Raw genomic sequence first — 14,420 nt, forward strand, 5'->3', positions numbered from 1 at the left:
TATGCTTGCGTGATATATTGGTCATTGTCTTTACATGAGGCTGCAGTGGGCAGTGTAGTCCACGGGGTGGTATGATCCATAAGGAGCCGGTATGTATCTCTCTAGGGTGGATGGTGAAGTTCATAGAGTGGTGTATTCCACAAGGTTCTAGCAGACCGGGTAGTCCAAGGCATATATATTTAAGGAGGTTCGTAAATTTGTCAATTTAAAATTAAGGAGAGATTGTTGCGACCAATGAAACCTATCAATTTAACTTGTCATGGTGCGAGAGAATGAGTCGACAAAGGATGATCTACACGAGTCAAGATCGAATCAGCACAGAAGATGAAAATCAAAATTAAGAAGAGATTGTTAGAATTAATCTTGAATTAGTAGAGTCCTACGTGATGTGATGTAGTAGCAGGAGTTGGCATGCATGCCTAGTGTCCGAGTAGTAGTATGGTTTCAGTACGTAGGTGTACTAATAGTACTTCTGTCCGGCCGTGTAGGTCATGTTGAGTCAGGTTAGGATTCTACTCATCTTGTACGAGCAGGTTTAGGTATACGTGTCAGGCCGGTGGCTGGGCTGCATATATACATATACGTGTGTGTATACGGCAGTGAGTTGTAACTTGGCGAAAAAAGGAAAAAATAAAAAGAGGAAAAAGGAAGGCACATGTTCCTTTGGCAAAAAGATTTTGTGCACGTCTATTTTGTGATATACACCCTCTATTCCAAAATTCTTGTTTTACATTTGTCTAGATATAAATGTATCTAATACTAAAATGTGATTTGATACATCCGTATCTAGAAAAATTTAAGACAAGAATTTTGAGACGGAGGGAGTATATTTTTTAGGACGCCGATATCCACCACACGTGTGGTATATTCGATATGCGCACACATACCGTGTATGGTGTGAGCAGGAGGCAGCCCACACAGACTGTGTGTGGGCGGACATTAAAATTGCCCACACATGTGGGCGCGGCTACTTCGTGCCACACGCCCAACAAGTATTACTCATCTCCACCCGCGAGTGTGGCACGAAGCAAAAATGCCCACACGTCCTGACGCAGCTACGTTAGGTACCCATGGGATGACGATTTAGTTGTCATCCTGGTTGGCAGATGTAGTTATTCGGGATGGCAAGTGTAGTTGTAAAAGTATGGCAACTCTATCTATTTTGATTAACTATAGTTGCCATATCTAATTTATGGTACTTGCCGCGTGTAATCAAACCGTAGTTACCGTGTGTGATTAACTACTTGCCACATATGGTCAAACAGTAGTTGCCATGTGTGTTTACTCAGTTGCCACGTGTGGTCCAACCATAGTTGTCATGTATTGTTAATCACAGTTGCCATGTGTGTTTATCTGGTTGCCACGTACGCAGAAACTAGGTGGTGGCTGTGTGGGCAGAAACTAGTTCGCCCACACAGCGCAGCTGGCAAATAACGTAGTGCGGATGTGTGGGCAAACTCTCCAATGCCCACACGCCAGCCCCGTCCTACGTGGCATGCAAATTCTGCCTCAATGTGTCAAGATTCGTGCAAACTGTACTGGACGATGATCCACACACGTGGGCGAGTTGCAAAACTGCCACACGTGTAGGCGTTAGTATTTTTATTTTTTAAAAGAAGGGGCACCCCAAGCCTCTGCATCAGAAAGAGCAGCCAACTCTAAAAAGAGAAGAAACAACTTGCCGAACAATGTGCAGACAACACATATCCTTCCTCAAGGCGCTCCGTAATCTTCACTCCTCTTACTTTGTTAGATTTGAGCTTAGAGCTCCCTCCACTACATTTTTGTTTCTCATATTTTGGATATGTCCAATTGACTTGAGAATTATTGCTTTACTTAATTATCAATGTGTTGGCACTGCTTCACTACAAACCTGAGTCAAAATTATCGGCCGCCTAGCTCCATCATGGTATCACTGGCGCAGGTCAACACCACATTGACATGCCAAAAGCTCATGGTGAAGGTCCATCTCACTACTCCCCCGCCAATACTGGAGCCAATAAGATTTTTTCTGAACTGGAATAACGGTTTTTAGGACTTCACTGGCAAACGTTCGCTTGGAGGGATGTCATTTGTGAACGTTCGTTTGTCATTCTCTCCAAGAGAACATTCGACGGTTAACATTTCGGTTTTCTTAATTTTTGACCATCCATTTTTTATTTAACATCTAGATCTACGTCTCCGCAGATCCCATGAAGATTGTCCCGAGTACAGTGCGTCCCTCCACCGATCGAGCATCGAACTGCCGCTGCATCGCCCCGTGGTTCTTCGCGCGGCTGCACCGACCCGTGTCACCGCTGCGTCGCCCCTTCGGGCCGTAGTGTCGCGGCCTCCATCGCCACCCCGAGGCCGTCCGCTCCATGTTGTCTTCGTGGCTGCACCGACCCTCAAGCAGCCGCTGCGTCGCCCCGTCGGGCCGCCGTAGCGAGTGTGTCATGTGATCCACGCCGCCGCCCGAGGCCGTCCCCGTGGCTGCATCGATCCGCGCACCGCCGCTGTAACGCCCATTCGAGCCATAGCGCCGCGGTCCGTGGGCCATGCCGCCGCCCTGATGTCTACCCACCGTCGCCCCGACCCGCTTGCTGCTGCTGCATCGCCCCTTCGGGCCTTAGCGCCGCCGCCCACGGTCCACTCTAGCGTCCCCGCGTGTCAACTTTCTGTGGTATGTGCCGCACTAGTCTTCATCGTATTGTCGGGTTTCTCGCGTACTTCGAGCATCGCCGCCGCGCTCCTAACCTAGCCGCCGCAGTCGCCGCTCTTCTTCGGCAGCAGCTGCCGCCGGCGGCCGTCCACCCTTTTCGTCTTTGTCCAGCACCAGCCCTTCGCCAGCGTTGCCATCATCTTCCATGACCACTTTGTCTACTCCGACCACCATTGGTGACATCGGCCCCACGCCGATTGGCACCACAACCGTCATCGAGTCTTCTTCTCTGTTGTCCCTCTGGCTCCTCGACATGGCGTATAGCTCGTGCAGGTCCCTCGTCTACGCATGACCGGTGCTGGCAACACCAATGCATGCCTTCATCCACGAGGTGTCCTCGGGTCTGGAAAGCCTGTTCGGCGCTTCGTCGACTTTGTCTTCACCCATCTACGCATGCCCGATGCTGGCAACACCGACGCGTGCCGTCATCTACGACATGTCCCGGGCCTGGCAAACCTGGCGGGACGCGTCGTCAACAACGTCTTATTCCCGGCGCAGCACTACTTCGACACCACTGCGCGCATGACTAACTCGATGCCTCTTTGCGTTCGTTGCTGCAAGGAAAAAAGCTTCAACTGACGATGAGAAAAATCTCAACCCGTATACAACTAAAGCTATGGATGACAACGAGAAGTTGCAACTGTTGACGAAAAAAGCTTCATCTAATGATGGAAAAAGCTTCATTCGGCGATGAAAAAAGTTTCAATTGTAGAGACGAAAAGCCACGGACGACAACGAAAAGTTGCAACCGGCGTCACAAAAGCTACAACCGACATTGAAAAAAGCATCAAACTTCATTTCTTAGCTGCGAACCTGCGAGGACGATGACGACGTTTTGCTGCAACCATAATCGGTTTTTTCTACAACCGGCGAAGGAATTTGCTACAACCCATTTTCATGGCTTCCATGCTACTGCAAGTGCACCGACGAGCACAGTTGGTTCCATCTCACACTGTCGCCCATTGCAGCTTTCTATTTCTCGGTTGTAGCAAAAAACGGCCGCCGGTGGTAGCATCCTCGAACACTGGTACACCGGTCATAGGAAGAAAGCCCGATGCAGCATTCTCGACCGGCAGCAATTGGGTAGTCCCCCGTCTCGGTGGAGCACACGGCCGGCAGAGGCCACCGGCCGGCAGCAGCACGGGGGAAAAGGAAGAAGAAACATGGCGTGGGGGAAGGATGCGGTTAAAGGTAGGGGATGAAGACGTGTGGTTGGGAAAAAGGATAAGGGAGGAGGGGCGGTCCACGTGGGGTACAACAAAATATGGGTCTCATGCGGGTCGTCGCTCGGGTGGGCGTGGGATGTCGGCGTGGCTCACGGCTGGCGGAAGATTTGGCCGGCGCACAGACTCCAAAAAATTTTCCCATATTTAATGGGATCAAACTGGAATGTTATTGTGTTTTTATCTTCTATATCTAAATAACTGCCTCACTAGCTGATTTCTCTCGCTTCTCGTGCGGCCACGTCATCCCCTATCCTGCCATTAGCACTCACACGGTTTTGCTGCTGCGCCCGCACGTTTAACTGGGCAGGCTTCACAGTTTCCTGCTATGTCCAGACGGGTTGGTTTACTCAAAGAGAAAAGGTTGAATTACCAAAATCGCTATTAAGGAGTACTCCTTCCAAAGATCACTCCCCACATCCAGGTTGTGACAAGTGGCGCACTACATGTGCGCCACTTGTCGCAACCAGGCAGTTTTCATATTTTTTGTAGATTCGTTTATTCAAAACATTTTATCTCTTAAACCGCGCTTCCAAATCTCAAACTGTTTTCATCATTGGATTTCACGCGTCGAGATCTACAAAACTAGATCGTATGTTGATAGGTTTCGACAAACATTTTTTTCATGAAAAAACCTGGAAGAAAAAACCCAAACCGGAAGCACGTTTTCTTCCTTTCCAAAAGAGGCACGGCTGTGCCTCTCGGGAAAGCAAAACCAAGCCTCTCGTGGAAGAAAAACCGTGCCTCACGCGAAAGGAAAAAACAACAAATTATGTTATTTTTTTCGTTTCCGAAGGAGGCACGGCCGTGCCCCTCGCAAAAGCAAAACCGTGCATCACGCGGAAGCAATAAACTGCACCTAAGTCAAAAGTAAATAAAATCCACGTGATACGTGATTAATCACAGTAAAACACACAGTCAGAAGGAACCAGACATAGAATTAATCAGAGCAAATTGAATGATTGTGTAATATTGAAGTAGAGGCATATAGTTACTTTGTTATTATCTCTATACTATGATCAGGATGTTCTGGCAATAACATGGTTTATTCATTTGTGCAGGAGCCAAACATGTACACGTTGCACTCCGGGCATTCTTTTATATTATCCCCATATCAATATTGGCTCACACAACATTGATGGCCAACAACCTTCTCTGCCCTTGGACTCGATCCCACATATGGCCGACGGGTGAAGATTTTTTTTCTCTACTCTTGAATCGAGCTAATTTTTATCATTGCGGAATTTCAGTCACTTATAGGAAGACACTTCAGCTTATCCACCAGAGTTGATCAGAAGCACTTAAGTCGCACCATACTACAAACTATTTTGTGTCATTCCAGAATAACTTGTATGTAACACATATTTTGCTCGCCCCTTTTACCCTGTGTAATTCTGCACATGTTTGTATCTCGAGCACATGATTTTTGATATACAAATATGTCACTACATGTTGGGATACGTATTTGGAAACTTATATTTTGTTTGCAAACTTACAAGCCTTTCATATAGAATTGCATAGGTCATGTATTTCAATTCAGAGTCCATTGCCAGCCTTTAATTCCATCGACATTACTACCTTCCAGTAAAATGTGTTTAGGGAATAACAGTGTGAACACTCTAAGTGAAATATTACTATAAAAAATTACAGAGATGCGAGATGCTGCCACCATACATCCTTGATGGTTATTATGCTAATCTAGTTGTTCATTTTGCTTTTCCTGAAAGGAGTCTGGCAAATCCTTGCATGGACACAAACCCACCATGCGTTCTATTATGCTACTTATATGTAATGGATATTTTAAAACTATACAATAATCAAGTATAGTAAATCATAGTATTATTTTCAGTTCCGGTTGTCATTTTATTAACAATATTCGTATTCCTACAAAAGAAAAGAAAAAAAACATTTAAATACATTGCAACCAATTCCGGCAGCAAGTTGCGGAGTATAATCTAGAACCATATAGCTATAGCATGCCTACAAATTCGGGATCATCACCAAGAACTATAGTGAGTCAGGGGAGTTGTAGAACACGATGATCTTGTCATCAGGTTTCCAAGAAAGATCAAGACCATCTTCCTAGGTCATGTAGGTTGCAGCAAAGGTGTATCAAATGAGGGAAACCAAAAAAGGTTTGGCATGCCTAGGCTGTGACAAGAACGTTAAAGTACGTGCCCTTTTTTTAACAGGAATAGCTTGGCCTCAAATGTGAGCTCCACATCGATGGCCACATTCACCTTCTCCAGAAACAGATTTTCACTCAAATCCTGATGGGCCGGTGAACAATTGAGATCCCGATGGGCCGGTGGACTATTGAGATAACGAGATACTTGTTGCTCGAGCACCAAAATGCTGCACTCACTGTAGATCACCCATTCAATTCCATGTTATAAGAGTAGAACTATCGCAAACCACTGTATGCCATAGATTGTAAAAGAGATGCACCATATTTTGATGTACATATTATTGCATTAATGTATTCCAACAACCGGTGGTATGCAAGACAATATATCAAACCACGTCAAAGTACACTTTATCATATACTCGCAAAAAAAAGTTAACTTTGTCATATACTCGCAAAAAAAATTAACTTTGTCATAGGTACATTATGTACTACTTTACCAAGCAATGACATTAAATAGTTAAGGAAAAACAGTACATACCCAACACCGTGCAGATGGCCATATGCATATATAGCGCACCATCTAGACAAAGGAGGTAGTAGTAGTAGAGAGATGGGACGAGAAATAGTAGGAAAATGTGGAACCAAAGGCTTTAGGGAGTAGGAGACGCCGGGAATGAGGGATCTGATGCTCAGTGGACGATATGATTATCCAGTGGTACATTCCATAGTTTGTGAGCGCAGGAATGCATCAATTCTCAATGGAGGACACAATGATTCAATACACATTTGAGTAGCATGAGGTTACCTGTGCTTAGTGCAGAACATAATCCAACGAGACAGGACATTCTGGACCATGGCCGAGTCTCAACCACCGCGATGCTGATCGATGTAGCATTGCTTCCTTGTCGATACATGCCATGTTAGAATGCAAAATTCAGATATTATGTTGATTCCTTGTCATTGTCAGATTGGGCGGGCACTCAGTCATAAGCTACTGTAGCACGAGGCCAAGCCCGAGAATTGAAAAAAAAATCTGTTCAACCTTATCGGTACTGCTTATCTTGCACGTTGTTCTATGAATTTTCCTTTATATCAGATAACCCCATCTATCTACCTTGATACAAGACCTGCTGTCTATTTCTATTTTTTTTCTTTGTGCTAGTGATATTCATGCAGATGCAGTCAGCAGAACAAAAGCCTTTCCCCCAATTACATTTGTGGTAAAAGTTACCAGGAGCCTTGCACGGTACATAAGTTTTGGAAGGATTTCAGACATCAAGGGCCCACTTGTGGGACCATCCATATGGCCTTGGACCTACATGGATGTGCTGCTATGTGGTTGGGCAAAACTATATCTATTTCCTTCTTTACCATACAGTGGCATCAGAATAATGCAAATAAAGAGTACCCACCAGCCAAGTAGTGGTAAGCTCGACGATCTACTGCTATCAGATTGGTTTCGGATGAGAAAGACAAAGGTAGAAGTAGCCCAGAGACATGAGATGAGAAGAGGAGGATTTGAAATTAAAAGCATTTAGGGAGTAAGGAGGCGCCAGGAAAGGGGACAATGATGCTTAGTGGAGAACATGACAATCCGACACTATCACGAGTAGTTTGAGGCGGAGGATTAGCACCCATGGAGAATAGTAGAATTCAATGTATAGTTGAGTAGCACAAGAACAACCGGGAAAAGCTGAGGAGCTTCCAGGACCTCCCCTCACTGATGTGTACCCTCTTTCCACCTTGGGATCACTTTCCATTGCATTAATAATGTACGGTTATGTAGGAGTGTATAATGTGAATTACAGTTTTCCAAAAATAGATTACACTGGAAATTCATTATGAAAATTATACAAAATAAGAACATTGCCACTAAAAACTATATATAAATTCATTGTAAAACTGGGCCATATCTAAAAATAGTAAAGCATGATGGAATAATACCAAAACATAATTAGAACATAGCCAGTCATTGTAAAGGGTAAAAATAAGAACATTGCCACTTTAAATTATACAGAAAAGCATGATACAAAACTCATGGCACAAAAACCACATTAGCTCAACATTGTAAATCATGTCTAACTAGACAGTAAAGAGAACTTCAAAGGAATAGTGATCATTGTACACACTCCAATGACTACTACTTTTGTCGAATATATAGGTTTCTGATGCAAGGTAAGGAAAAATGGGACGCAGTGGCTGTGTCAACAAGATGGAGAAGATGCACTCCTTCATGTACATCCAATATTTTGTTCGTTTTCCTCACAATAGGATGGGAGCAACTCCAGCCACTCTAGCATTGCTCTTCCCAGCACTGCTCAATAAATACTGAGGAATACTAAATAACCGAGGAACAAAAACAGTAAGCATTCATGAAAACTTGTCCAAAACACATGAAGATTACTGGGGTTCATCAGTAGAACTTTCAAAAGGGTTACTGGAACCCTCAAGATTTTGCAAAACACATGCAGATTACACTGAAACCGAAAACTGAATTTCCTAGCTCACATGGGTTGCTGGGTTGTTGAGCTTCTTAGTTTCACATTCAGCAGAACATAAACAACATGAGCATCCAAGTTTGAAAAGGGTGACTGGCTATCTACTAGCAAACTGAAGGACAGGAGCAACCAAGCTTTAGAAAGAGGATATCTACTAATAGGAACACACAGCTCAAACACAGATTTCAGTACACATAAAGAACTGTACTTTCAGTTTGGAACAGAGTTTACTGCATGTTTTATGCCTAGGTAATACAAAACCACATGCTTGAAAAAAAATTAGAAAGTTACCAGCGAGCCCAAATTGCACGGTTCATAAGTTTTGAAAAGGATTCCTGACATCAAGGGCCCACTAGTGACATCATCCTTACGGCCTTGGCCATACGTGGTGGCAGTGCTCCGTGGTTGGGTAAAACTATTATCTCTTTGTTATATCTTTCCTTTCTTTATCGTACAGTGGCATCAAATCGATGTGAATAAAGAGTATAGACCCACCAACCAATCTACTTGACACCGTCGAGATGGGCGTGCATATATACCTCGCAAACTTCAGCCAAGTAGTGGCAAGCTCGATGATGTACTACTATCTTGGTCTAGGATGAGAAAGACAAAGGAAGTAGTAGCCAGAGACATGAAATGAGAAGAGGAGGAGGATTTGAAATTAAAAATGTTAGGGAGTAGGAGGCTCCAGGAAAGAGGGCAATGGTGCTCAGTGGAGAACACGACAAGGCAACACTATTGGGAGTAGCTTGAAACCAGAAAATTGGCAGCAACGGAGAATAGGGTAATCAATGAGATGTTGAATTGCTGCAAGGAGCTGACCTCCGTTCCATCTTGAGAACGCCATTCATTCCATTAATAACAGACTATTACTCCCATATGTGACACTTTCAATCTTGCATGTCCTGGTGTATATTACCTCAGAATCAGGTCTTATCTCCCAAAGTATACCATGTTGTTTCTCAACCAAGTTATGTCCCACAAGACAACCACCAGGTTGTCCAGGTAGCTAACCTTCCCCATTCAACCCTCATCTCCGTCCTCTACCACACCTGTGTAAGAGTATCTCCAATAGTATACCGAAATTTCAAAGAATACACAAGAACAGAAAATATGTGTATTTAATTCCATGGGTACCCATGTGTTTTGGGTAGGTACCATATTTTGCACCCAAATACTCAAAAAGGGTATTGACACCCGGGAGAATATCTGGTGCACCGGTGCACCGAACTCAAGTCGCACATTTTAAATGTTTGAAAAATTCTAAAAAAAAATGTAGCATATTGATACATCATTAATGTAGATTGTCACAAAATTTCAAGTCAAAATTCGAAACACAGCTCCTAAAACAAAAATGACAAATTCAACACTAATAGTACATAACATAGGTTGGGCTTTAGATTTGGCCCATTATCACACTGATGTAAATTTTGTCATTTTTGTATCTCAAATAATATTTCAAATTTTGATACGAAATTTTGTGATGACATACATTGATGTTATGTCAATGTGCTCAATTTTTTTTCAGAATTTTTAAAATGTTGTACGGCATCCGGTGCACCGGATACGTTCCCATTGACACCCACGCTACCCATTCAACCAAAAAATGAGGCAGCAATTGCAACTACTTGATAGGGAAGTTTCACGTCAAGTCGCCACCCTCCCTCCCATGTGAAGCCTGCTGTGCTTGGCAAAATGTAGAGAGGTATTTTTTGTTTGAATATGACATTCCTTAAAGAACAAGCTCCCTCCACTGCCGCTGCTGCTGTGTTCTCTCCTGATCATCCTCATGGCCACGGTGGTCGCGTCGTGGCATCTGTCGACATCCGCGTAACCATCGAGGACGTGTTCCTCGCTGGGTACAACACCATGACGCTCAGCTCAGTCGCCACCCTGTGCATAACAGCAACCAGTTCAGCCTTGAAACTCAAAGAAAATGGAACCAAAATAGAAGCAGATTATTTAGCAGCTACTCCCTCCGTTCGCAAATACTTGTCACCAAAATGGATGTATCTAGAACTAAAATACATCTAGGTACATTCATTTCTCCGACAAGTATTTCCGAACGGAGGGAGTAGATACCACTGTAAACTAATGTAAGACGTTTTAGGTCACTAAGTAGTGACCTAAAACATCTTATATTAGTTTACAGTGGGAGCAGTATTCATCATTTTCCCATCAGAAGCCAACCAAACCATGCATATGAATGCTAGCGACATAAAAGAGAATGTTCTCTGCGCACAGCTTCACTAAATAAATAATTAATCATGATGACATGAGATAGTTACTATACATGTAACTACACTGGCGTGACTGCATTGCAAACCATGCAACAACAAACAGGGCATGAGCCACTAGTAAAAGGATTGAATATCCAGAGTGTGCATTAACTACAAACAATGAAATCGGTATCAGAGGACCATAACACTCTGGAAGCTAGAGAGAGAAGATCAGTCCTCCACCAAAATCTCACCCTGAATTCCTCCGCATCTTTTTCTTTTCCAGATCTGCACACACCAAGTTTAGCGAAATGCTGGACGGATAAATTTCAGAAATAAGAATGAGGCAATCAGGTGAAACATAAATGGTTTCATCGCAAGCCTTCAACACATTAGAAACCAAAATGTACAATTTACACTTTCAGGTGAAACAATTTTATGCCCCTGGCATTATGCCTTTTTGTGTTAACGTTTGTCCTAAATAGAAAAATGCATTGCACATTCATCAACACCAATCTACTTGGAACTTGAATTTGACCTCTTTATCCGCCTTCCTAGAGTGACGAGACACCATCGTCAACACCAATGGGCAGTGGTTGTGCTATAACCATTCACGTGCATCACCAAAATCAAAACACAAATAACAGAATAATCAGTAAAGGGAAGCTACTGGACAAGCAATCTTTGCAAAACCAATCAAGGAATCTCTCACACATGTTTACGATATGTTAGCCAAAGGTAATCTATTCCGAGAAAACGGTACACTCTATAAACAGCTATATCAATCAGCCATCATCTCAAAAAAATGCAAAGGAGGATACCTACAGAATTATTACTCAAACAGCCCAGCTAAGCTTATGAAAGGTACCGCATGATGTTTCCCTTTAAATCCCATCAAGGGATTTGCCACATCTTGATCATATGAAAACAATAGATGACCTCTTCCCTGAAGAAAAACACTAACCACTGATGTATTTTAAGATAAGAAAGTGATTTGTCAACATAATTTGTTAAGCTCAGTCCCAATGTTCTCAAACATAAGAACTCATGTCACACAGTTGGGGCTGTGAGAATGGAAAATATTGACAAAATAGGTCTGGCTCCAAAGAGTCTAAACTGAAGCATATAAGAAATATACAGTATTTGCTTCTGGCAGCCAAGTATGAAGACATCAAGTTGTTGGTGAAAAGAAACAGTTAAAAAACTTTGTTGTAAGTTAACTTTCAGCTCTACTTCAAGTTAACTTGGCTCCTCGGGATTTCTATACGCTTATTATAGCTTCACAACTGACTTGGGTGTAACAAGCTTCGGAGTTCATCCATGACGTCTGAAAGATTCAGAGTTAAACTTTCAACTCTGATTCAAATTCAGAGTTCAGAGTACAAAATTTCAATCAAGCTTACTGTTTACATGCATGCATAACTAGTTCAAATTGTCCAACGGTCCAAATGAAGATCCAACATGTAGTAGCAAGAGGAAGCACAGAGCTCAATGTATGAATTCACTAAAGCACCAGATGCTGATAGTTATTCAACTAGTTATTTTGTTCAGGTTGCCTCACTCGGTTCAGTTGATTTATTGAGGTACAGAATTGTTCACTCGGTAGGCAGGCAACACACCTGAGATCTCATTTATTCCAACTTCTACAGCCTCACATCAGGAACAAACAAATGTGGCACCATCCTCACACAGTTTGGTTCTTAAACTGAGATAAATAAGACCACTTTTGACTACTTTTCTGACTTTACAGATAGAAATTTGCAAAAAGAAAAAAGGGGATGGTACATAAGACCACTATACTATTTTAACAAAATATGCTAAGGGGTAAAGAAGTTCTCATTACCTATACAGATAGTGCTAATATGGAACAAAATTAGCTAAAAGATATGGTAGAATTAACTTGGTAAGGTCATAACCCTTTTTAAGGTTACCATAACATATGTTCCCTTATTGTATGAAATACACTCTGCTTTTCAGCATCATACCGTACAAGCATCTATTTGCTTCTCCCATACAAATACCAGGGGACCTAAAATACCTACATAGTGGTATACATGTTCAAAAGTGCGGCCAAAACTGTTTCCCATGGAAAAAGAAGTCCACGATTTTCATCTAAAGGAAAGTTTTGAGGCTTCAAATCATCTTCATGGCCAAAATGGGAACATTCTTTCATGGAAAGCTAGGTTGAAGATTGCACTGAAATTGCAATGGCCATTTCACAACATAAAGATACAGAGTGTGCAGAAATACTACTAATTGATACTTCAAAGCGTTTGCAGGATGCCCTGATCTCTCACTCTCAGTCATGATATGTGTGCCAATATGACAGGATGAAGGACAAGTTGATAGCAGTACTATGCTTTCTTCTCTATTGAATGAGAAAATGAACATACCAATTTTCATGCTGGTCATGGTTCATGTAAATCTGAATCTAGCCGGCACTTCCCCTCTGCAAGCTGCTGCATAGTCTTCAGCAAGCTGCGGTGCAGCTTCCTTGTGTGGGCATATGAACTTCTCCACAAATGCCTTCTCGGTGATCATGACTGTACTGTAGTAGTCCCGGTCACGATGTAGCAATCTGTTTTCCTTGAGAAACTTCACAACGTAGTACCGGGGCCTGAGCCGACCATTCAGGCTGTAAGCGAGAACCGCCGGCCGATGAGCAATGTACCCTGGTTCCAACCCCACCTCGGATATGAGGAACTCTGAGACACGTTGCAGCCTGTCCTTGGAATAGGTCAGCACCATCGGAGCCTTGGGCAAAGCAATGCCCACCTCAGTATCCGACCACCTTAACGTCTTCTTCAGGTGCTCCACCTTGGTGGCGATCTTCTCCTCGTCATAGAATGCGACAGCATGCAACGCTTTTGCCAACATCCCAGAGCCATGCGGCACACAGAGAGCTTTGGCACATGCCACCATCGCCCGGAGGCGCTGCTGGTTGATTTTGAGGATCCTTGGCACACGGATGCACAGCTTGGCAATGTCGCAATCCTGTAGCCCGCACTCCCGCAGGAACGCGACGTTGGGCTTGACCACCCTCTCGAGGTCAGAACCATGTAGCCAGAAGCCGCGTTTGAGCAACCGGAGCAAGTGGTCCATGGAGCCGAAGAGGGTCAGGTAGTAGTGTAGAGCGGAGACGATGGATCTGCAGCGGAATTTGCTGGGGACGAACACGGCGATGCGCGCGACCTCAGAGCGCGAGAGGCCGAGGCCGGTGAGCCCATCGACGACGGGGGCCAGGGTCCTCTCCACGCCGGCGCAGAGTAACAGCGGGTCCTTGGCGACGGCGGTGGCGACGTCGGCGGCGGAGAGGCCGATGCCGGCGAGGAAGGCGAGGACGGCGTCGGTCTTGGCGGGGGACTTGAGGTGGGAGAGCTTGGTGGAGGCCTTGATGGCCTGGGCTCGGGTCAAGCCGCAGGCGGAGACGAGGTACTCCTCGGCGCCAAAGCCAGGGGTGGCGGCCGGGGAAACGGCGGAGGCGGCTGCGGCGGAGAGGAGACGGTGGAGAGGAGAGAGATGGGAGGTGTAGGGAGAAGAGAGGAGCTGGGTGAGGGTGCAGCTTCGGAGCCGGAGCATGGCAGCGGCGGCGGCGGGATGGCCGGTGGCGGCGCGGCGTGGTTGGTGGTGAGAGACGGAGTGGGTTTGTGG

The 14,420-nt window shown here is 44.4% G+C and overlaps 1 protein-coding gene across 6 annotated transcripts; it reads right to left on the reverse strand.

Moving 5' to 3' along the window:
- Positions 1–9,894: 9,894 nt before the first annotated feature.
- Positions 9,895–14,413, reverse strand: LOC119319269. Of its 6 annotated transcripts, none has more exons than XR_005154406.1 (3): positions 13,163–14,413; positions 11,024–11,057; positions 9,895–10,443 (listed from the first exon to the last, which is right to left on the reverse strand). XR_005154406.1 is itself a non-coding variant. In XM_037593756.1 (2 exons), the coding sequence occupies exon 1, from the start codon at positions 14,346–14,348 to the stop codon at positions 13,185–13,187; it is 1,164 nt and encodes a 387-aa protein (XP_037449653.1). In that variant the 5' UTR covers positions 14,349–14,413; the 3' UTR covers positions 9,895–10,443; positions 13,163–13,184. The 6 variants fall into 6 exon arrangements, 4 of the variants coding, with proteins under 4 accessions (XP_037449653.1, XP_037449654.1, XP_037449655.1 ...); XR_005154407.1 differs by having other exon boundaries at positions 11,024–11,083; XM_037593756.1 differs by lacking the exon at positions 11,024–11,057.
- Between the last annotated feature and the right edge of the window lie 7 nt (positions 14,414–14,420).

Source organism: Triticum dicoccoides, chromosome 6A (assembly GCF_002162155.2).
Source record: "Triticum dicoccoides isolate Atlit2015 ecotype Zavitan chromosome 6A, WEW_v2.0, whole genome shotgun sequence".
In the NCBI taxonomy this organism is placed as follows: Eukaryota; Viridiplantae; Streptophyta; class Magnoliopsida; order Poales; family Poaceae; genus Triticum; species Triticum dicoccoides.